General features: G+C 35.2%; 1 protein-coding gene across 2 annotated transcripts; it reads left to right on the top strand.

The window, feature by feature from the left end:
* Positions 1-256: 256 nt before the first annotated feature.
* Positions 257-20,887, top strand: LOC121384784 (probable ATP-dependent RNA helicase DDX41). Of its 2 annotated transcripts, none has more exons than XM_041515361.1 (15): positions 257-454; positions 5,101-5,187; positions 5,624-5,804; positions 6,306-6,380; positions 6,742-6,802; positions 7,316-7,525; positions 10,688-10,841; positions 11,537-11,673; positions 12,215-12,377; positions 14,115-14,318; positions 16,714-16,810; positions 17,564-17,713; positions 18,035-18,106; positions 18,611-18,721; positions 19,350-20,887. In XM_041515361.1, the coding sequence occupies exons 1-15, from the start codon at positions 272-274 to the stop codon at positions 19,484-19,486; spliced, it is 2,022 nt and encodes a 673-aa protein (XP_041371295.1). In that variant the 5' UTR covers positions 257-271; the 3' UTR covers positions 19,487-20,887. The 2 variants fall into 2 exon arrangements, with proteins under 2 accessions (XP_041371295.1, XP_041371297.1); XM_041515363.1 differs by lacking the exon at positions 257-454 and adding an exon at positions 1,116-1,239.
* Positions 20,888-23,998: the final 3,111 nt, after the last annotated feature.

The raw sequence follows: 23,998 nt of genomic DNA, 5'->3' as shown, positions 1-23,998 counted from the left end.
GCCGGCCTCGACCGGCTCCTCTGACCAGGACATTACTGATTGTAATGATATCTGATGTTATGGTATAGTTTGAACTTTTACATAATGGTTAATATAGTCTGCATGTTGTTTTCATCACTGACGGTAACGACAAACTTACCAACTATACATAGTATGTACTCAAGACGGTTGCCACCGGTGAGGCAGGATGCTCATCTTTCACAAACATCCGGTACCACTATTCTTCAGACTATGGTTTAGTGTCAGCACTAGTCTAAATGTCCATCGAGCTATGTTTGTGCAGGTTTATCAAATCAAGACTTGGTACTACGGTAGTAACAGTCCTCATTCGTACAAAGTAGGAAGAACGTATGATCCTGGAGAATGGTATTTTATACACAGTCAACTGTCAAGACTATTTTTTTTCGACGTGTGTGAGTTTGTCCCTTATTTCAAGGCTTTTGGGCTCCGACTGGTATGCATATTCATCAATATTAATTTAATGCACATTATTGCTTAAAATATTGGTATATTAATTGATATGAGTTGACTAAACAGTGTGGGACGAGTTGGCCAACCGCTGGGGCGAGTTAGTAGTGGGCGAGTTGATCTGCTCCTGTACAAACAAGGCTGTTGTAATGCAGATCAAAAGAGGAGAAGTGGTCAGAAGGATCGGACACTGTTAAAAAGGTCATGTGTATTATATCTGTAATACCGCGCATTATTTAGCTGATGGGGCGGGATTTAGCTCAGTCGATTGAGTGCTCGCTTGAGGTGCCTGCATCGCAGAATCAAACCACTTTGGTGGATCCATTCAGCTGATTGTTTTTTTTTCTTATTCCAACCAGTGCACCACAACTGGTCAAAGGCCGTGGTATGTCACTATGTGCTTTCCTGTCTGTGGGAAAGTGCATATAAAAGATCCCTTTCTGCATTAGGAAAAATGTAGCGGGTTTTCTCTGATGACTACGAGTCAGAATTACCGAATGTTTGACATCCAATAGCTGATGATTAATTAATCAATGTGCTCCAGTGGTGTTCTTAAACAAAACAAACTTTTTAAAAATTATTTAGTTGTTATAAACAACTACTCACATAGAAAATATTACAGATATTACTAAGGGGAGCAACTCTAATATAATTGTATTTTTGTTCTCCGTTTCGACGTTTTGAGAACGATATTCAATTTATGATGAGTAGTTAGAAGAAGTGTTTACAGAAATATTAAGACGAATGGAGCCAGGTGGTTTTAGGCGAAAGGTACACTTTATTTAGTCGGCTCAGACTCATGTAGTCATCATTTAAAACGGGATCAGCCTCATGATCAGGCTAAAACGGCACCACTACTACTACTAGTACTAGTAGTAGTACTACCAAAACGGAACCATTTTTGTTTGCGAAAATGGAACCACCAATTTGGCTATGGTCTCACTACACAGATGTCATCTGCCATTAAAATTCATGTTAAATTGCCCAACTTCAATTGAAGATTGCCAGTAGAATGAGTTCTCGTTGGCACTAACCACATGCACCATTGTGAACATAAATTATATCGTTAACGTCCTTAACTGCGTTATGCTTCAGATTCCGTTCATTTTAATGACATTTTGTTTTCTTGTAAACAGTTCGCGCAATCAACATCCGATTTGTTGTCATCGGCATGTCGTTCATTTATGAGCTTTTTCTTCACACCTCTAACATAATAATACTACCAAATATTCAATTAGTGTAATAGCCATAACGAGAAACGGTGGCATGATGCAGAATACAGCCTTAGACCTTATAATGTTTGCTTATTTTAATAATCACTGTTATTAATTTTTACGGCATGCATTCAACATGTATGACAGCAATGTCTGGAAGATCTGTAACTTGTTATTTTTACTTTGTAAAATCTTTGAGAGAGAGAGAGTACCTTTAACATGCCTATATACCTCTATGGTTTCAGGCATGACTGTCCCGGGCCCTGTCTCTGGATAGCCAGTGGCGTGGCTCGGGCAAAACGTTCGCTAGACTGGTTTGTGCGCTTCACGTTAAATCAAATGGACACGACGAACACCAATCAAATAGTTCGCGAACGTTAGGAAGAACATTCGTTGGCTGAACTGAGGACAGCTCTCGGCGCGAATATACGTCATGCTTCAGAGTCAGCCAATACCCGCGTGTTAAGAGACATCGTTGCGGACATTAAACAATTCGATTACGCAAAAGTAAATCTTGATGTAAATTTGTAGAAAAACTAGTTGTTCGCATCAATGAATACTTAACTGCAGGTTTTATTTATTCCTTTGTCTTTGTTAATTTCGTACCCATGGTCGAGAGCATGCATGCAGATCGCGATCGCCAGAAATGAACTTCAACATGCAGTATTTAAATTGTACAAATTGCAGTTAAATGTACACTGAATAAAATTAGTTTACAATAATCATATTTGTTAGATAATTTTAGATATAAATTTGTAAGACTGTGAGGTGACATTTAATAAGTTAGCTAGATTTTAAAAAGACCATAAATTTTAATTTTATTAAAGGTTGGTTTTTAAAAAAAATAAAGGGAGTATACTGTGAAGTCGGCATTCTTAGCCGAGGTGTTTTGGAAGCAGAAATCACAACAAGCATTTAACACAACGCTGAAATCAACAACAACAACATGGCACAAATTATGAAATTGTTTAGGGTGGGGAATTTATTAACTGCCCCTACCCCCATTGAGGTTTTGTTATTCCTATTTATTCCAGTTTGTGCACAATTAGCTGAAAAAGATACATTTTCATATTCATATATAAATACTCTATACAGTAGGCCTACTGCGTAAAACAAATTTGGCTAAAGCATTTTCAATATGGCTAATAAAAATTCCATTTGGCTAATATTTTGGCTACAGGTATTTTTGATGCAGGGTGAGCCCTGACTCTGGCTGTCTCTTGTGCTATACACCCCTGTTACAAAAAGTCAATGCACAATATTACAAAATGACATGGGCAAAATACAGCCAAAAGGCTTACCATTAAACATATATATTGTTTTTAATTCTTCCCCAATTCCTAGAAGTGAATATGTAAGCCACAACATGTGTCACAATTAGGAACTATAGTGGACCATGATGAATGAACTCTCACCCGGAAGTGAACTGTGTAAGTGAGACCTATGACAGCACCTCAATGTTTTGTCAAAAACGGAACTATTTAATTTTAATTTATTATTTTAATATAGAATCTAACGGTTCAAAGATCGATGTATTGTGTTATGTCTTGTCCGAATATCCATTCCGTCCCTGATAATCGTGTGAGATAATTAAAATATTCCATCTCATCCTCCTACAAATGTTTTTTTTAGAGTAATAATTTCAGTTTTGTTTTATGTAAAAATAAAAGTAAATTTGTTTTGGAAATAATAAAATAATAGTATACATTAGAAGTAAATTTCAAGTATGAGAAAAGGCGTTTCCTGTCATTGTTTGAAACTCAACCCCAAATCCAACTTGCACCCTACCAGTTTGCCCTAGTGACTATATAAAGTTTGTTTTGTTTAATGACACCAATAGAGCCCATTGATTTATTAATCATCAGTTATTGGATGTCAGATATCAGTAACAATATAAGTGAAATAATATATAATTTTTGCATATAAAGTATCCCTTGCTGAATTAGAAAAAATATAATGCTAATTTACTATATAAACAATACAACAAAACTTAAAATAACAGCAAAGACAGGCAAAAGGTTTTTCCTTTTAAAATGTGTTGTCTTTATTAAATACTGAATACTGTAAACAAGACATGCTTTTTGCAAACACCTGCAGACGATTGTCTGCATATTGCCGATGTCTAGCTGCTATTATGTCTATCTACCTTACTTGGACATAAAAATAAAACAAAGTAGTAGAAGATTAATATAGCTGTTGTTTTATTGTTTACAACTTGTTATGATTCTTATTCCGTTTTAGCCATACATTTTAAAATATTTGGTGCCATTTCAGCCAACACTAGGTTCCATTTTGTCCATAGATTTTGGTGCCATTTTAGCCAATGTTAGGTTCTGTTTTATCCAATTTGGTTCCGTTTTTGCTTGGGGCTGTTTTGGCACAGTGCCGTTTTCGCTTAACCTTTTAAAACAACGGCATCATGGCTTTAAGCCTTGAACTTGAAGATTTTTGCTGGAAATTTGAGTTGTGTTCTTGTTTCATAAAATTGTTTTAACTTTTGTACACTATCAGCAACAAATTAAGTCAACTCTTCCGATGACTTCCGAATGTTCCAGCATTCAGTAAAGGCTTAGGGTTAGGATTAGTGATAGCATTAACATGCATGCTGGAACGTTCGGAAGTCTTTCGTCTTTTCAGCTGTTTTGCATTTGTCAGATATAGTCTTAATGCTTTACTAAGGTCGATGACAGTAACTTTTTTGCACCCTTATTTTGGCTTCTTTCACAATAAATATAGTATATCTCACCATAATTTCACTTAACATCCAAATTTCGTAAATGGTACAGTTTTTTAATTACAAGATTTTCTTCAAACACATCCAGGTGTTAAATTTTAAAAAAAAAATTCAATAGCAATTTTGCATTGGAATTTTTCTAGTGTCCTGAAAACGGAAACATGTACCCAGTTTAGTGTTATTGTAAGGAGATGTAAAAGTGATGTCATTGGAATACTGACGTCATTCAAATTCAAAATTAGCTGTATTATTACAATACCATTACCGCATGGTATATACAGTATACTGCCCAGCTCTAGTGTGTGTATTAGTGGTTAATATGTGAAATATTTGTTATCGACTAACTCGAAAACGATCACGGTAATGGTATTTAATGTCAAACATAGGGATATAAAATTAGAGTGGGAATATTTGACAACACAGTGGTATGTTGACATTCTCTGTTTTCATTATAGTTATCTCTGTCAGAGGGAGCGATTACAATGGTACAAATGTCTATCCAGTTCACAAACGGCAAAGTGCTAGGGGTTAGGAAGAAGATTTTATTTGTTTCCTTTCTTTCGGTTTTTCTTTTTTCTTTTAGCATGAATATCAGGGTTAGGATCAGGATTTTATCTCTGGGGAAAGTTTGAAAATCTTTCCCAATGAAATAGTTATTTTCATGTTGTATTGTTTTTGTTACAGAGGATTGCCCAACAGGAGGAATCTGAATCATCTGATGATGACAGCTATGTCCCTTATGTTCCCGTCAAGCAGAGGAAGAAAAAACAGGTGCAGTGAGATAAAATTTTAACTTACATACATATATACACATATGATACTATACATTGTAATTATTTTATTATTGGAAAAACCTGGTGTGCACATACATACTCACGCTCATATGTGCTCTCTCTCTCTCTCTCTCTCTCTCTCTCTCTCTCTCTCTCTCTCTCTCTCTCTCTCTCTCTGTGTCACTCTCTCATTAAAATAAAGCTATTTGTTATCTCTATCTCTGTCTGTGTCTCTGTCTCTCTCTGTCTCTCTCCCTCCCCTCACCTCTCTCTCTCTCTCTCTCTCTCTCTCTCTCTCTCTCTCTCTCTCTCTCTCTCTCTCTCTCTCTCTCTCTCTCTCTCTCTCTCTCTCAAACACACACATACACACAACACAAAAATCTAACGTCACTGAAAAAGGTGTTTCAAATAACATCTTATTCTTTATTTTCAAGCTAGAGCATTTTGAAAAGCATCTAGGACGAGCAGCCATTTTGAAGGCTGAGGAAGAAAATGCCAAACTGAGCACTACTGATGAAGATGATGGTAAAGATGCAGAGGAGGTCGAAAGCCTGGGACCGAAATATCACATTAGCTTGCTGGATCAGCACAGTGAATTGAAGAAAAAAGCAGAAGGTACCTGAATAGTTTTTTTTTTTTTTTTTAAATCTGCATTTCAGTTCTATATTCAATTAATGTACAAGCTTGCTGTACAGGTCACCCAGCTCACATATATATATATATATATATATATATATATATATATATATATATATATATATATATATATATATATATATCAGTACTGGGGTGCAAACCCTGTACCTACCAGCCTTAAATCTGATGGCTTAATCATGACACCACTGAGGCCGGTTAGGTGGGATCTGGTACCACAAAACTTATCTAGTACCTACAAGCCATACAATTAATGAATTAACACTACACCACCAAAACCAGTATGAATGATTTGAATACTGATAAGCTTAATACTGTACTTTGAAAACAAACACATGGTTTGCAGTGCAGGCATTTAGTGAGGTATTCAGTGGGTTCGGACATAGAGTATATCCAAATAGAAATGTATCTATAGGCCAACATTGTTTATATTCACCAAGGATCAAATTCTTATGATTTCAGCTAGGAAGGAAACAACCAGAGAAAAACTACTAAAAGAAGAAGAAAAGATTTTGGAGAGTGTTGCTCAAAAGAAAGGTAAGAAGAAGGAATGTCATCTCTTGATGAAATAAATTATTTGACTTTTTTAAGCGATCGTCTGACTGAAAAAAAATGTTTGTGACATTCAGAGGCTGTTTAATACATTTGTGTTAGCCAGAAGAATTTGGTCATGGCATATATTTAAGTAAAAGTTCAAATTGTCTCAAAACAAGTTATTTAGGAAACTTTATTGATGGACAAATGTAATTATTACAAAGATTTAAATTTTATTTTATGCACATTTGCAGTATAAAATAAACATGTATTAGGAGTAATATGCAGTTTGAACCTTACAACTAAATGTCTTCTGTTAGAGTCAGAATATTGAATGATTTGTTTTTTCTTCTTTTTTCTACAGCACTGATGGGTGTGGCCGAGTTGGCAAAAGGCATTTCCTACACTGATCCTATCAAGACAGGGTTAGTTTGTTATTCTTTTTTAAAAAATATATAAACCTAATGTCATTGTAGCCATTCAACAATTACATAGTGCAAAAGAGGCAGTTTTTGTTATTCCCCTCCCAAATGTTTGTAACGTATTTTAAATACCAAAACCTAGCACATTCCATAACACTCCCCTGCATTACTCCATTATATTAATTGTTGAATATCTTTATTCATTTAAATATGATGATAAAAAAATATAAAAAAACCCAAACAAGTAAATAAACTCAATAAATTGAATTCACTCACTTTTAGATACTTGTAGTAGAAACAAAGAAACTAATGTATGAATGTTATTAACCGAGCACAGAGTAAAATTGAAATAGTAGAAAGTTTAACATAACCTATAGAAATGCAAGTAAATGTTTATTATTAAATCAAGCAATTTGTGATACCCCTTCGACCCTCCATGCTTTTAAACTTATTTTTAAGTACCTGAATTATTAAACAATTTCTTGCTTAGTATGTAAGTTGCTTGTTTGTTTTCAGGTGGACACCACCTCACTATATCCTGTCTATGGCTGACAGCCGTCACGACAGGATTAGGAAGAAGATGCACATACTTGTGGAAGGAGACGATCTTCCACCGCCAATTAAGACATTCCGAGAGATGAAGTTTCCAAAACCCATTCTCAACGGCTTGAAGAAGAAGGGAATTGTTAATCCAACTCCTATTCAGATCCAAGGTTTACCGGCAGTGTAAGTCTGTAAACATAATTCTGTGTTCATCCAGCTCCTGTTCAGAAACATGGTTAACTAGCCGTATTAGGAAATGTAGTTAGGTACAGTGACATCTTCTAAATCCAGCTCTTCTTCTGATACAGATTTTACCAGCAAAGTAGGTGGATAACCCTAATTCTATGTTCACTGGACTCTTTATTAATCTAATCCGATTGAGAAACATGTTTTACAAGCCGTATTAGTAAATGTAAAGTTAGGTACAGTGAATTTTTTTTAATCCAGCTCTGATTCAGATAAAATTGTAACAGCAAAAGTCAGTAAACCTAATTCTGTGTTCACTGAAACTTGTTAATCCAATCCTGTTCAGAAACATGGTTTACTAGTTGTATTAGTAAATGTAAAGTTTAAGTACAGTGAAATGCTCAAAATCTGTATCTGAATCAAAGCTAGATTTTACCAGCAATGTAAGTCGGTAAACGTAATTCTGTGTTCACTGGAATCTTATTAATTTAACTCCTGTTTAGAGACATGGTTTACTAGTCATATTGGTAAATGTAAAGTTAGGTCAAGTGAAATCTTCTAAATCTTGCTTATATTAACCAGCAATGTAAGTCGGTAAACGTAATTCTGTGTTCAGTGGAATCAATTCAATGTATTACTCCTCAAACTAAAAGTAACTCTTTGATCTATTCATTTATTTAATTTTTATTCTTTGTTTTATTTAAAATAAAATCAAAAACTTTGTTCATCTTTGACAAATCTTGAATAAAGATACACTAGCATGGTTCTGATGATTTATAATGATCATTGAAGAAATAGAGGCTGTTTCATGGGTTTTTTCTCAAATACAGTTTTTATGTCAACTCATGATGTGTGAAAACTATCTTTTCACGAATTGCAAAGCAATATATATACAGTTTTCACACATCATGACTTGACATAAAAATTATATTCGAAAAAACACCATGAAATGGTCTAACTTTTAACAGTATCTTTCATTTTTTGTTAATTATATATCTTTTGCTTATGCTATCGAAAATACGTAACATCCTGATATAGATCTATTTGTTCCGGTGGAAATTTTTCTCAAAATGTGCTTGACCATGGACCTTTTAAAAGAAATATACTGATGGAAAGAAATAAGGGATTGTTTTTCTACTATCAGTAAATAGGGTCATGATTGGGCGTTTTGCATTAACTCCCATACAATTTCAACGCTATTGATTGAGCCTAAACTCACTCCCTGTAATGTAATGCACGTGCAGAATATGTTTCCACAATTTTTCCACAATGTTCTTTCGGGTATATAAGTTATTGTTGTATGGAGATTACAGGTTAGAAAGGGTTTTGAAATGGTACGACAATACATGACTTTAGCTCAAAAATGGACTGCTGTGGGTATGGTTAGGTCAGGAAAATCACTTAGACAGGTTGCAACTGCTCTTGGGAAGTCAATTAGCGTGATATCAAGGTTATGGAACCTGTACCGACAAACTGGCAACGTGAAAATGCGACCTGGTCGAGGAAGACGTAAAGTCACCACCCTTCAACAGGACCGTCAGATTCGCCTGATTGCTTTACGGGACAGATTTAAGCCATCGTCTAAAATAAATGTTGAATTCAGGGCTATATGTCGGCTAAGAATCAGCGACCGAACAGTACGCAATCGACTGAAAGAAGCCAGGTTAAAAAGTCGACGACCAATTATTGGAATCAAGATGACAGCCCAACACAAATGATTGAGGTTACAGTGGGTGCGTCAATATGGGGTACGACAACTACGTCATTGGCGTTGTACAATGTTTAGTGATGAGTCTCGCTTCAATCTTGACTATGCTGATGGAAGATTGCGTGTTTGGCGCCGTCTTAATGAGCGATACATTGCATGCACCATTAAAGAACATGACAGATATGGGGGTGGTTCTGTAATGGTGTGGGGCGGAATAATCTACGACAACAGGACAGATCTGATACGGCTTGATGGAAGAGTCACTGGTATTCGATACAGGGACGACATTTTGCAGCCGGTAGTGATACCGTTTTCATGCAGGGTTGGATGCAACTTTGAGTTCCAGCATGATAATGCACACCCTCACATAGCCCGTGTTTCGGTGGACTGCTTAAGAAATGCCAATATCCAAACTTTACCCTGGCCAGCAAAAAGTCCAGACCTGAATCCAATAGAACATTTGTGGGATGTTTTGGGTTGTCGTTTTCGTGAACGCCCCATTGTGCCCCAAAACGTGGATCATCTGTTCTTGGCTCTCCGAGACGAGTGGCACAACATTCCAAGAGCTACCATCCGTACTCTCATTCAAAGTATGCCCCGACGTTGTGCTGAAGTTGCGTGGGTGTATGGGGGATACAACCGTTATTAATATTCAATAAAACAACTTAAAGTTCAGGTTTTCTTGTGTCATTTCTAACTGTATAGTGAATTCAATTATATAACATAAACATCCGATCCCTTATTTCTTTCCATCAGTATATGAATAAAAATTACCATTATTTAATTATTAAATTAATAATTATATAAAATTAATAATTCTGCTGTAAAAACATACCTGATAAAGCTATCATCCAAAAAAACTACAAAAACCAAACTTAAATCGAATGCAAAGTTAAATTTTAACTTGCACTAAATGACATATTGTGTCACCATTATTTGGCTTCATACCCAATCAGTTTCAGATATTTTACTGACATTACACTTCACATCCATTCTTTATAGGTACTGTTTAAATTACATTTTTTTATTTTTCAAATACGATTAATTGCATTGATAATCATAAAAGTAAAAACAATGAAACGACACTGACCTCAATAATCAGATCGTAATAAGTTACAAGGGAGATAATTGAATCATAATATAAATATGATTTCTATATTTTCACTATAATTAAAGTACAGTGAAAATATGACTTTTACCTAATGTCATTTTTATGATTGCTCTATATACTTCATTGCTATGTATATAATAAATATAGTTATTTTATTCTTTATTTAAAATAAAATCATAAACATTTTTCGTCTTTGACAAGTCTTGAATACAAATACATTGGCATTGTATTAAAGATCTATAATGATCATGGAAGAAATATTATCCTGTTATAAAATATTTTATATTGTAATTTTTACACAAGTGGAACTCTTTCCTAAAAATGATGTTTTGTCTTCTAGGTTGTCTGGTCGAGATATAATTGGAATAGCTTTCACTGGATCAGGAAAGACACTAGTGTTCACCCTACCCATCATCATGTTTTGTCTTGAGCAGGAAAAGAGGTTACCCTTTGAAAAGGGGGAGGGTCCATATGGACTCATCATTTGTCCCTCCGTAAGTCAGAAATAAGTTATAGAAGTGTCTACTTTTTTGTTAAATATTCTAATCTCAGTAGTAGTGAAAACTTTTAATATAAACATATTGATGTTTAAATTTTCTGTGTTTCAGGAAATTATTAATATCAGCCATTCAAATCATAATATAATATCAGACAAGTAACATTTCTGTAAAACCTTGAGGTATCTAATCATGAAATTATATATATATATATATATATATATATATATATATATATATATATATATATATATATATATATATAATATATATGTATGTAATATTTTATTGATCTAACAGCATATTTTATATTTCACTGAGTCCATAGAGTGTTTATGAGATAACTAATTGTGTATTTGAGGATTTTAGAGATTTTATGTTTAATATGGAACACTGGCTTAACCAAGTGGGCATTGCACATCACCCCAATCACACCTTATTTTCCCCCACCACCTTTTATATTTGCTATTGCCTATCGCCCCATAACTCATAAACAGTAACCGCCTCACCTCCCAATTTAATGTGATATTGAATATAAAATTGCCAGCTTCATCCTAATAGTATTTACTTAAAAACATCTAATTGGAAAAGCAAATATGTAAATTCTTCTTTTATGATCCACCAAAAGTATATCACACCAATAAAATAGTCCTATTCCTTATTCAGTTTTAGAATTTGTTTGCTGTTTTCAGAGAGAACTGGCCAAGCAGACATTTGAGATCATCACCTTCTACTCCAAACAGCTGGAAAATGACGGCAGTCCGGCGCTGAGGATCGTCCTGTGTATGGGAGGAATGTCCGTCAAAGAACAACTTGAAATCATCAAACGGTGTGAATTTGTTAAACATGAACTTGAATTTATAACTCATATTTGCATGTTAATGATAATTCTAGAACTGAATCTCTACTTTTTGGACCCTTTCAACATTCAGTACTAGGTAAGTCAGCTTTGAACTGAAATGTTTTTGAATAAATTTGTTTCTAATATATTTTTTTTGTTAGTCTTAGGACAAACAACCACAGTGATTGGTTCACTGATGGGTTTTCCCCAGTCCCAACCATTGTCCCACACTGATATACCAAAGGTTATGGTATGTGATGTCCTGTCTGGGAAAGTACACATAAAAGAGTCCTTGCTGCTAGTGGATTTTTTTAGCAGGTTTCCCTTTTAGACTTCATATAAAAAAATTACCAAATGTTTGACATACAGGAACCGATGATTACTTGATTACTAAATCAATGTGTTCTAGTGGTGTCTTTAAAGTTTATTTTCAAAACAAGCTATAACTTTAGGACAAACAGCTTACTTTGATCAATGTAAGAACCATTCTTTGTGTGGTTGTTTCATTGTGAATCTGTTTGTTTATCAGGGGTGTCCACATCATGGTAGCAACGCCAGGTCGCTTGATGGACATGCTTGATAAGAAGATGTTTAACCTCAACGTCTGCCGCTACTTGTGTATCGATGAGGCTGACAGGATGATCGACTTGGGCTTTGAAGAAGACGTCAGGACAATATTTTCATATTTTAGGGTACGGTAATCAGTATGCAGGCCTCACCCTGTACATTACCAAATTAGCCAGTTGCTAATTTTTATATATAATGGCTATGAAATTTGGTCTTTGTCTGATAAAATATTCCTAAAATTAACAACATTTTAATAAATTTCAAGGAAAGGCTCTACATTTCTCAAAATTGGCCGAACCAAAATTTGTTCCAGTGTGACCCCTGAGGATGTCTATAGTCCATCCATCCTCCTACAAAAGTGTTTTTTGTAAATAATTTCAGTTTGGTTTCACATAAGAAAAATAAAATTGTTTTGAAAATAACAAAAAAATACTATTTTTGTATGCAATTAAAAAAAAAATCAGCTCAGAAATAAATAATTTGTAGTAAATTCCATAGTATGAAAAAAGGTGTTCCCAATGGGAAGGATTATAGACAGTATTTTAATTTTTAGAGTACCATATTTCTTCAACTATTAGTCAATCTCAGTTTGAAATCAAGCCCTAATTTTAAGTACTGACAACATACTTTTTTGTTTAGTGACATGACATGAATATTTAGAAAATCTCATCAGACTGAATTTTATGTTACTTAATAAACCGAGTCAAAAAAGTTTAGCAATTTTGTTCTACTCCATTGTACTTTAACCCTCAAGCTACCTTCAATGACGTGACAGTTTAGTATTTCATTTTGTGTTGAACATTTCCTGTTACTTATACTGACAAATGATGCATCAATTAAATTCAGTGCCTAATTTCACATTGAAAGTCACAAGGTTTCATTTATTTAAGTACATTTACCAAATTACTAAACTTTTTTGTCTCAGTATAATTCAGTAATTGACTGCTTGCATGACAAGTGGTGGGTTGTATTTGAAAGTGGGTGTGGGTGGAGGTGAATGAAGATGCATGTATTTCAGAGTCATATCCTGATGGTGGGAGGTTTGGGGGCATGCTTCTCCCAAGTTTCAGGTGTTAAAATATGGTATTTCCAGCTTTCTGAGCACAGTATAAAGTAATAGAGGGTGACATGGGTCCATTGGGCTATTTCCTGTTTCAGCCACTCCATGACTGTTATATCAAAGGCCATGGTATGTGCTGTCCTGCAGTTTGAATGTACACATGAAAGACCTTTAAGAAAACTAATGAAAAAGAGTAACCCATGTGGTGCACTTGGTTTCTTCTTCAGTTTGACATGATTACCATATACTAAACACTCAATTTATTCCGATTAAAAAAAATGTGTTGGTATGTCAATGAAACAAACCTTTCTGGCCTTGCAGAATCCCATTGATGGATTCTTTTAGAGTAATTTAATTAAGTATTTTTAAGAATGAAAATATTCTTGTAAACTAATTAATAATAATTGTCGCTTACTAATAACAAAACAAAGTATCTATCAATATTTATCAATACAAAGCTGATTCTTCACAAACATTTGGGCCGAAGTTACGAAGCCTGTTTTTTTACTTATACATTAACAATGCTTCAACATCTGCGTTTAAGAAAAAACTACTTTGTATATTCTACTCATTGTCTTTATATTGTTAATATAAAATCGGGATTTGTTATTGTGGGGTCGGAGACAGACACTGTTGTTTTCGGCCACCATACCAAAGAAGATTCAGAACTGAATTTACGAAGCCTGTTTTTAACTATAACGTGTAACTACATACATTAAAAAGGTTTAAATATCTGGATTTAAGAAAAACAGACGTCGTATATTTGACCCATTGTCTTTATAAATTGTATTTGTTATTGTAGGGTCAGAGACAGACACTGCTGTTTTCGGCCACCATGCCCAAGAAGATTCAAAACTTTGCACGCAGTGCCCTCGTGAAGCCGGTCACAGTGAACGTGGGGCGGGCGGGAGCGGCCAGCATGGATGTCATCCAGGAGGTGGAGTGGGTCAAACAGGAGGCAAAGATGGTTTACATTCTCGAATGTCTGCAAAAAACTTCGCCTTCGGTGAGAACAGGTTTTTCACATTTCCCAAACAGGAATTGATTTAGTTCACTTTACAGAGATGAATGTTGTTGTTTTTTATTTGGAATTCTGAAATTTTTAATCATCTTTATAATGTGTCCAGTTTTTCTGCTGGTTGTCCAAAATTGTCCTTATTAACAGTATGATTTCAGAAGGGCTTCTAGATTATGGTAGCCCCACTCCCATGGCTAGTAATATTCAATGTTGGGCTTGTAAATAACTAATATTGCCATGCCCGATGGCTAGTGAAAAAAAAGAGTAGCAGTTCAGTCAATTTTGTAAATATGAATATCCTGCCCCCACCCCAACCCCCCAATGTTACTGTTTTTAAGCTCTATCTCCCCCTTCAGGTGACATATCTGATTATTACTATTATTTAGTAAATTATATTAACTTAAAGTAAAGTAGGGCTAGTGAATTTTTAATTTTAGCAAATAAATTTTAAAACCCTCTGATCCCATGGCAAGTGGGTTTTATAAAAATTCTAGAATCCCTGTGCTTTCAGCATACATTCTTGATGGAGGCTGCTATTGTAGACCATTGTGCAACCCTAAACCTAGGGCCAATCTCGATCCAATCACTAATATTAAAAAATGTTTAAATCAGGGAGGGGGAATTCTCCTCGGATCTGCGGTTTTCTTCTCATGGAACATTGCGTTTCCTCACATTTTAATTGTCCTTTCTGCGGGGAAAAATAAAATTGGTCATGTAAACTTCTGGGCCCAGATTTTCGAAGCTATCTTAGCGCTACGATATAATAAAACTGTCCTAAATGATGACGTTACACATCAAATTACATTCTGACGTCATTATGAATGTAACTGTCAGATGGCACAGATTTTAACCTAGGATTTCTGGGGGGCATGCCCCTGGACCCCTCTAGATTTCCTCTTTTTTACAGTTCACCAGTTCCCACCCCTGTTAAATTATATTATAGTATTCATATTTTACTACTCAAAATTTGCTAGGGATCACTATTTAGGGTGGTATTATATTTTTCGGCATGTGTATCACACAAAAACTAAAAATGGCATTTATTTCCTGAATTTCATTGCTGTATACCAAATTTGAACAATAGGTCACACGCGTTCTGTCATCAAAGAAGCAGACCCCCGAAAATGGAGTTTTCAGAATGTTACTCCAAGTCATGAAAATGTCCCAAACAGTTCAATTACCAGCAGCAACAACTGTCAGTAGCTTGTGTGTGACCCACATGATGCAATCACAGCCTGGCAATGGTGTCTCATGCTTCCAATGAGTCTCTGGATGGCTGCCATCTCAAGATTGTTCCACTCTTCAGTGAGGGCATTTCCCAGTTCCACGAGAGTTGTTGGTTGGACCGGACGTCACGAAATCACCACCTGTAGCATGTTTCAATTTAACACTTCGCTTACATATGGTTATCGGCAACCAGGAAAACTATTTACTTTAATCGTAACCGCACATGCAATGACTCGGCTTGGCCTATTACGTTTGGATAATGCCTCACAGCTGCCGATACAAGATAATAACGTTTTTGTTCATCAATTAACAACGGATTAGATGTCGCCGTTCTATTCTTTTGATATCGGTCTGACATGGGATAATGCCCTGTATTTGAGCAATTGGCAGTACCGTTCCTGGCGACATGAATAGTAGCCCTAAATGTATAACCCACTACCAAATACACTGAACCATCCATTACCGTGTGACACACTGTCTTACCCTCATTTAAATTTAATTATTTTGATAGTGGGTTTAGATACCAACCATGAGTTTAATCAATTATTTTTCCCCGGGGGAGGGCAAAAGTGAAAACAGGACAATGACGATGGATCACAATTGACAAAAGACCAAACGTACAACACGACAAAACTGAAAGTTACAACATAATTTAAGTGTTTGTTTTATTTTACTGTTATACTCATAAATGTGTAATCTTACAAAAATTAGATAAAAATCCAGTTATCATTGATCAAGAATTTGGGCTAGTGCTTTATCTTGGTGGGCTAGTGGTTTTTACAAACCCACTAGCCCTGTGGCTAGTGACTTATCAAAATATTTGTCATACTCTGACAGAGGTTGTCAAGTTGCACATGCATACCGTGACTTCAAAGGCGGATGGTGATCACTCAAGCGTGTGATTGAGGCCCTAGTGGGCGTACCCATTTAGTGTAAATAGATATATTTCAATATGGGGTCATTGAATAATTTTATCCTACAAAAATGGTATGATCCTTAGCAAATTTAGAGTAGTATATTTGCTTTGTCCACTTATTAGCATTCATATTTTTTGATGGTCAGTTGTTGTTTTTTTGCTCTTGTTAACTGAACTTACTAGCATTCATATTTTTTTTTGATGGTCAATATTTTACTTGTTAACTGGACTTTCTTTCAGGTTTTGGTGTTTGCTGAGAAGAAACAGGATGTGGATGCCATTCATGAATATTTACTTCTTAAGGGGGTCGAAGCTGTTGCTATTCATGGAGGGAAAGGTGAGAATAGCCGTTTGTGAGAAGACAACTTTATAACCCAGTGGTAAAGTGCTTGATATGCAGTCGGTCTGGGGGTCAATCCTCGTCAGTGGGCCCATTGCGCTATTTCTGGTTCCAGCCAGTGCACAAAGGCCATGGTATGTGCTATCCTGTTTGTGGAATGGTGCAAATAAAAGATCCCTTACTACTAATAGAAAAATGTAGCGGGTTTCCTCTCTAAGACTGTCAAAATTACCAAATGTTTGACATCCAATAGCCGATGATTATTAAATCAATGTGCTCTAGTGGTGTCGTTAAACAAAACAAATTTTAACTGTATAATTTCATCAGTTGATATGCAGTCAGTTATTCTTGTATGAGACACTTTTATTAAGTAAATTTATTTTATGATTATGCTGAGATGAAAATAATATTAAACAAAGAAAAAGAGTCTTAAAAAATAAAAGCTGACCTTAATTTTTTTTTTAATTGAAAAAAATGTACCATACTTAAATGAAGGTAATTAAAAAAAGCTAACAGACTAAAAGCTAAAAAATCATAAATGGGGAAGGAACATTTATTCATCGCAACTTATGAACTAAAAACAAATATGGGGAAGGGTTAGGATAATGTGAGCATAGCCTATAGTATATTCATAACACCTCCCCTTTATAAAAATTACAACAATAGTATTTTTATGATGGAACTTTGCAGGCTTAAATCCAGACGAGAAACTAAAGAAATAAAGATTCATGTTTGTTTTTTGCTTTTCAGATCAAGAGGAAAGAAGTCGATCAATAGAACAGTTTCGAAAAGGGGAGAAAGATGTCCTCGTTGCTACAGATGTGGCCTCCAAGGGTTTAGATTTCCCTGATATTCAACATGTTATAAACTATGACATGCCTGAAGATATTGAAAACTATGGTTAGTGGTTAAATAAGTATAATAATTCAAATGTAGAGAGGGAAGTGACTTCGCCCTACAACTTGGACATAGCTTTACTCCTTAAGTCAGCATATCAGATCTAGAAAGTTATAACACAATGTCGTGTTTTATATGGTTAATTGTTTTTTGCCTTTTCAAAACCTTAAAGTTCATTTTTAATTTATTTAAACATATAATAATAATGACATAAGGATCTTCATTCTAGTGGAAAAAAGAATATTTAATTACAATTATATGAGGTCGCAATTGTTCTAGTGATGCTCAGATTGTGAGTAATTAGTTTGTTTTTGTTGTTTTTAGTTCACAGAATTGGTCGTACAGGACGTTGTGGGAGGACAGGTTTGGCCACAACATTTATTAACAAGTCTCTTGGTAAGTTTTAACATCATTTAAACTAGTACTGCCATTAGTCATTTCCCTACAGCAAATACGAAGCACCAAGTCTTTTATTTGTTACTAGTGATATACAGTATTAAGTTTGGGATATAATTGTGTTGCTGGAGGTTAAACCCATTTTCTTTGTTGCAGTCAGTATTACACGTGTCTTAAACATGGTTGTGCTACTCTGTCTATGGTAATTCCATTATAAAACACCCACACCCATATGTTAAATGAAAAATGGTAGCAGTGGTTGTAATAGGCTTCTTTTGTCATATAAAAGCAGATCTTTTTTACTAATTTGGAATGGGCTAGATGAAGGGAGATAATTTAAAGCGTGCTGATTTTATTTTTATATAACATGGTTCAAATGATATGTAGTGTTGACTAAAACCATCCGGCATGTTTAAAATATACAGCGTTACAATGTTATAGTCTGATGTTTAAATATGTCAAGATTAGTGAAGCATTCTGGTCATGTTGTTTTTAATTACACAGACGATTCGATTCTTTTGGATCTGAAACACTTGCTGATAGAAGCTAAGCAGAAAATCCCTCTATGTCTTGCTCAGCTACAGTCGGAGAGTGAGAAATACCTCGAGATTGATGGTATGTACTTTTTTTATGGGGCCATCCATACAGCATGTATACCGGTACATACACAAAATCTGGGATTTGTTTTACCTCGTTCCTTCGTGTATGTCTTTTGTACGTTAAATCATTACCCCCTTTCCTCCCCCATGTACGGGCGTATATCGATCTTCCATGTTGAAAAGTACATTGGATACAAGTAGGAGCTTGGATTACACACATTTTACACCAGTAATAAAGTTTAACACTGCTGGATTTTTCATCTGAATTCAGTAGGCTTTTGTGTTATTTTATAAAATACTGGTGTATGTAAGTGAACCTCCCCTCCCCACTTATATATTCGTTGTGCTAAATGTCCCAACCCTCGCGTCCTGTACCCAGTTTTTAAATTTGATTACACTGCTTTTGTCCTGTGAAGTGAAAATGCAGTAGATATGTGTACAAGTACTTTATCCAACTTGTTGTGTACCAATTTATTCTCTGGTCTCGGAGTCATCTGCTTTTGAAGGTTGTATGTCCCATTTACTTATTCCAAGAATACAGTAATTTTCTTTTCCAACCCATGTTAAAAGAAAACAAAAACATTTTATGTTTTTGCCAGTCTTTATTGCCCCAGGGATTTCTTCAATATATTTTCTCTTTTTAGGAGAAGTTGGTTGTTCTTACTGTGATGGACTTGGTCATCGTATTGCTGACTGTCCCAAGTTGGAGGCAATGCAGATAAAACAGGCCCAGGGTATTGGCCGCAGGGACTACCTGGCCCACAGTAGTGCAGACTGGTAAACCATGCAGAAGTGTTGATCTATGCACTGATGAATCAAGACGAGAACACTTCGACAATGTTTCAGCTCAGCGTCAATACAGTTTACAATAGATATATTTGGATGTGTCTATTTATAAAGACATGAATTTGGTACAAAACATTTAAGTCTCATTTCACCTTGTTCGAACAGGCCCAGGGTATTGTCCGCAGGGACTATCTGGTCCACAGTAATGCAGATTGGTAAACCAAGTGTTGATGTGTTGACTGATGAATTGATTAGAGGAAGGTTTACCAGTTTTCCATTGGAGTCAATATGTTGTTTATTTAACTGCATACGTCCATGTACAAAACATTTAATCTCATTTTACCATGGACAAACAGGCCCAGGGTATCACCGCAGGGACTATCTAGCCCACAGCAATATCACAGCAGTGCCGATTGGTAAACCGCAAAGAAGTGTTACTGTATTGACTGATGAATTGAGAAGAGGAAACTTCCACAATGATTCAGCTCAGCGTCAACATGCAGTTTACAATAGATATATTAGAATATGTCCGTTTAACAGTATACATCCATAAAGATATGAATTTGGTACAAAACCTATTTACTGTGGACAGTTAAATATCTGTTCATTCAATATCAAATTGGGATCAGGCGCAAAACACGATATAAACCATTTTCTTTCTAGTTTTTAGTTAAAGCCATTATTGTATGTCAGTAAGGGCTAATCGTAGGCCCGCTGTTTTGCTGCAAAACGTGATTGATCCTTATGAAATTGTATTCGGTAAATCCCATTTTAAAAAAATCGAAACGCGATATACGCCAATTAAAACAATCACTTTTACTGAAAATTAAAAATGGATACATCGCGTTTTGCACCTAAACTCTTCAATTATTTTATACATCAAGCAGTTTGTCACTGCTACTTTTAATCGAACTTTGGAATGATTTGTGCTGGACACATATTAGGTGCTGAATTTGTGATGATTTTTTTTTTTATTGGGTGCCTGACAACTGGAATTCAACTGTTAGCTTAAACTCATTCGTGCTGGACACAAATTAGGTGCTGAATTTTCGTAAATTTGTAACTATTTTTAATTTGGTGGCCTAGACTTGCTAGAAACGATTCACGAGTCAGGTAAAGCATTGTGTATGTCGGACTGTATATGATTTAAGTTTTTATGCAGAACTGGACATCTTGACAAATTTGAAACATCAATATTATGACTCTGACGGTACCTAAATTTAGTTTGTAGCACTTCATTCCAGCCAAACTGATGGCTACTGAAATTGGGGTACATTTTGTTCAGCAGTGTGTCGTGATTTTCTGTGAAAGTTTTACGATCAGTCCACAATACTAAAACATAAATAATAGCTGCTGGTCACCAATTTTCAAATAAGTCGACATTTTGTTAACATGATACAACTATTAACATTTCTTCGAACAGGTGAAGAATCTAGCCTGGTGCTTATAAAACTTTTAGTCTAGATTCGTGTGCGACGTCATTAGAGATTGAGTCTGGACTCGTAAACGTTTTATAAGTATGTGCTATTGTCTGTGGGATAGTGCATATAAAATATCCCTTGCTGTTAATCGAAAAGATTAGTCCATGAAGTGTGGCGATAGTGGGTTTCTACTTTCAATATCCGTGTGGTCCTCAACCATATAGCTGTAAATAAAATGTGTCGAGTGTGTTGTTAAATAAAACATGTCATTTCTTCCTCTTATGATCGAAACAGTAAGGACCAGATGATGCATCACAAGGCTTGTTAAAAGATGTCAACCAACAAATTTCAGTAGTCATTTTAATTTTGCCCTGGCTACAATTAATACTAGATTAATTTTGTTTATTTGGGAAGGGGCTTAAAACGTGCCTTCCTCCTTGGAAACTCGATTAGTATGCAGCAACATTACAGTAACTATAAACAAAAATAGTATTTTAATAATTTTCAACTATTTAAAATTAACTTGCAAACAGTTACTTTCCAAAAGTGAAGTGTTGATTTGGTTTTGGTTCATCATGGCGATTTGTTGCTACTACACAAGCTACTGTTGGCAATAAAGGTGTTGTAAAAAAACACAGCCTTTGACCTATCGGTCAGAGCAATGGTCCAATTGAGAGAAGTAGACATCACATTGATTAATCAATCATCAGGTATTGGAAGGAAATGTTTTATTTAACTACGCACTCGACACATTTTCTTTATGGTTATATGGCATCGGACATGGTAAAGGACCACACAGATATTGGAGGAAACCTGCCGTCGCCACTTCATGGACTACTCTTTTCGATTGGCAGCAAGGTATCTTTTATATGCACCATCCCATACCACGGCCTTTGATGTACTGGCTGGAGTGAAAATTGTGGACTACAAATAAAGAACACAAGAGAAAAAAATATATATATATTGATGTACAATTCTTTTTCAAGCCACAATAAATGTCAGTATTGTTTTGGGCAAGAATGTTTTTTATTTACTGGTTATTATTCCAAACATAACGATGGTTGTGGTTCCTGAACATTTGGTAGTTTACAAAAATATTAATGCTGATCAAAGGCCTAGTGTGCATGGCGTTGTCTTGTTCCAGCCAGTGCACCATGACTGGTATATCCTGTATTGTAAGTGCAAAAAAAAGATCCCTTATTGAATTATACAAAATGTAGCTGGTTTCTCAGACTAGTCAAATTTACCAAATGTTCGACATCCAACGTGCTCCAGTGGTGGTGTTAAACAAACTTAACTTTGTATAAGTTGTAGTATGCCAGCAGGTACAAGTAAAAAAATATCCACAAGGATGAGAACTTACCAGAGCTATTCTATCCAGACAGATTCAGGAGACTTCAACCTTCTCCCATCAGATTAAACAACAAACAAAACAGACAATAGTACTTTTCTTTATTGCTTCAGCATTCTGACATTGGGTGAAGACTACTTGCACAGGGAAATACAAGCTAATGGTAAGATTGACCTGAACTGTTTTTAAACACTGGGCAAATAGCCTCACCATCTACACAATATGGACACTGCTGAATTTCATTAAGTACATATACATGATGTATCACCTTGGTCCAAACACACCAAACACATTATCACAAAGGCTTTGTTCCTGTATGTACATGAACAATACTGATATAACAATCTCAAGTTGCTGGGAAACAAGCTACATGTACACTAACTGTTAATTTGGCAAAAACAAACCACATTAGTTTCTATGTATATCTTTTGAGCAGCAGCAACACAATTTTCTTGACAACCCCTCCCATCTTAATACAACAATGTTGTTTATCAAATAAATATTAGTAGTATTATGTGCACTTTTTTTCCTTCTTCAACCAACCCCCCCCCCCCCCCCCCCCCAAAACCCAAACAAAGACAACACTATTTTGTTAAAAGATACCATTTTTAAATTACTTTTTTGCTTTTTAATCTACTGTATAATTGTTTTGTGACAAAGGGTACAGAAATACACCTTGGCATGCTCATCTTGATTGTCATCAGTTTAATACACATACTGTTCATGTTTCAAATTATTCACATTACATGTATACATCATTTTCATGCAATCAAATTGAGATGTTAAGTTCAGAATCCTTAAATTCAAGTGAGCTTACGTATAGAACACCACCGCGCAAACTTGGTTTGCAATAAATACAACACTGAAGACGTTACTTTTCTTCCAATCTTACTAAAGGAGCCAGTTTTGAACATACTTAACTATGTACTGCTTTATGCGTGAAAATAAAACAAAGATATCAGACTTCCTATTATAACTGGTTTATAATATAATGCACATCCCACCCACATTAAAAGTTTTTTAAATAATACAAATAAAAAGTTTAAAATATATATATATATCCCGGCAACATGTATGTCAGAACTGCTTAGGACAATTAGGTGAATCAAGCATTAATAAAATTGAAGAATAAACCATGATAATAAGGTTTTAGATCCGATCTTACAATAATAGCTAGTTACATTAATGTAACAATAACACACATACACAATGATGTAACCAATCACAATAGATCAAAACAAACTGCAGTGGCACAACTGTCCATGTCAAGATTTTTGTTTTGGAAGGGTGAGAGTGCAACCGCAGACCACTCAATTTAATCTGAGGGGGTTCAAAACATTTAGTCTTCTTTTTCAGACTCTGCCACATTATTTACCGTAACTATTTCACAATAACTTCAACACATTATCACACATGCCAGTTGCAAGTAAACATCACAAAAACACCCGTCCCAATTATTTTGAGCTCTAAATTTTTTTCAAAACCCAACAGTAAGCATAATTGTATCATTTCTACATGTAGTTTAAATTTTTTGCTAAATGCCTAAGACACAAGATCAAAGTATTCGATGTTTTGTCAAACCCTACAGGAAAAGGTGTAGTGCAGGAGAAAAAGCCCACCATCTCTATAGTTTAATGCTGTCAACAGTGATGCTGAACTGGTCCACTCTACTATCTGGAATGTCAACTTCTAAATGTACACACTAAAATCTACATCATCGGATACAAACTACCAA

The sequence above is a fragment of the Gigantopelta aegis genome, chromosome 10, assembly GCF_016097555.1.
Source record: "Gigantopelta aegis isolate Gae_Host chromosome 10, Gae_host_genome, whole genome shotgun sequence".
In the NCBI taxonomy this organism is placed as follows: domain Eukaryota; kingdom Metazoa; phylum Mollusca; class Gastropoda; order Neomphalida; family Peltospiridae; genus Gigantopelta; species Gigantopelta aegis.
The sequence above is the reverse complement of the archived record's forward strand: the minus strand, read 5'-3'. Positions and strand labels throughout refer to the sequence as shown.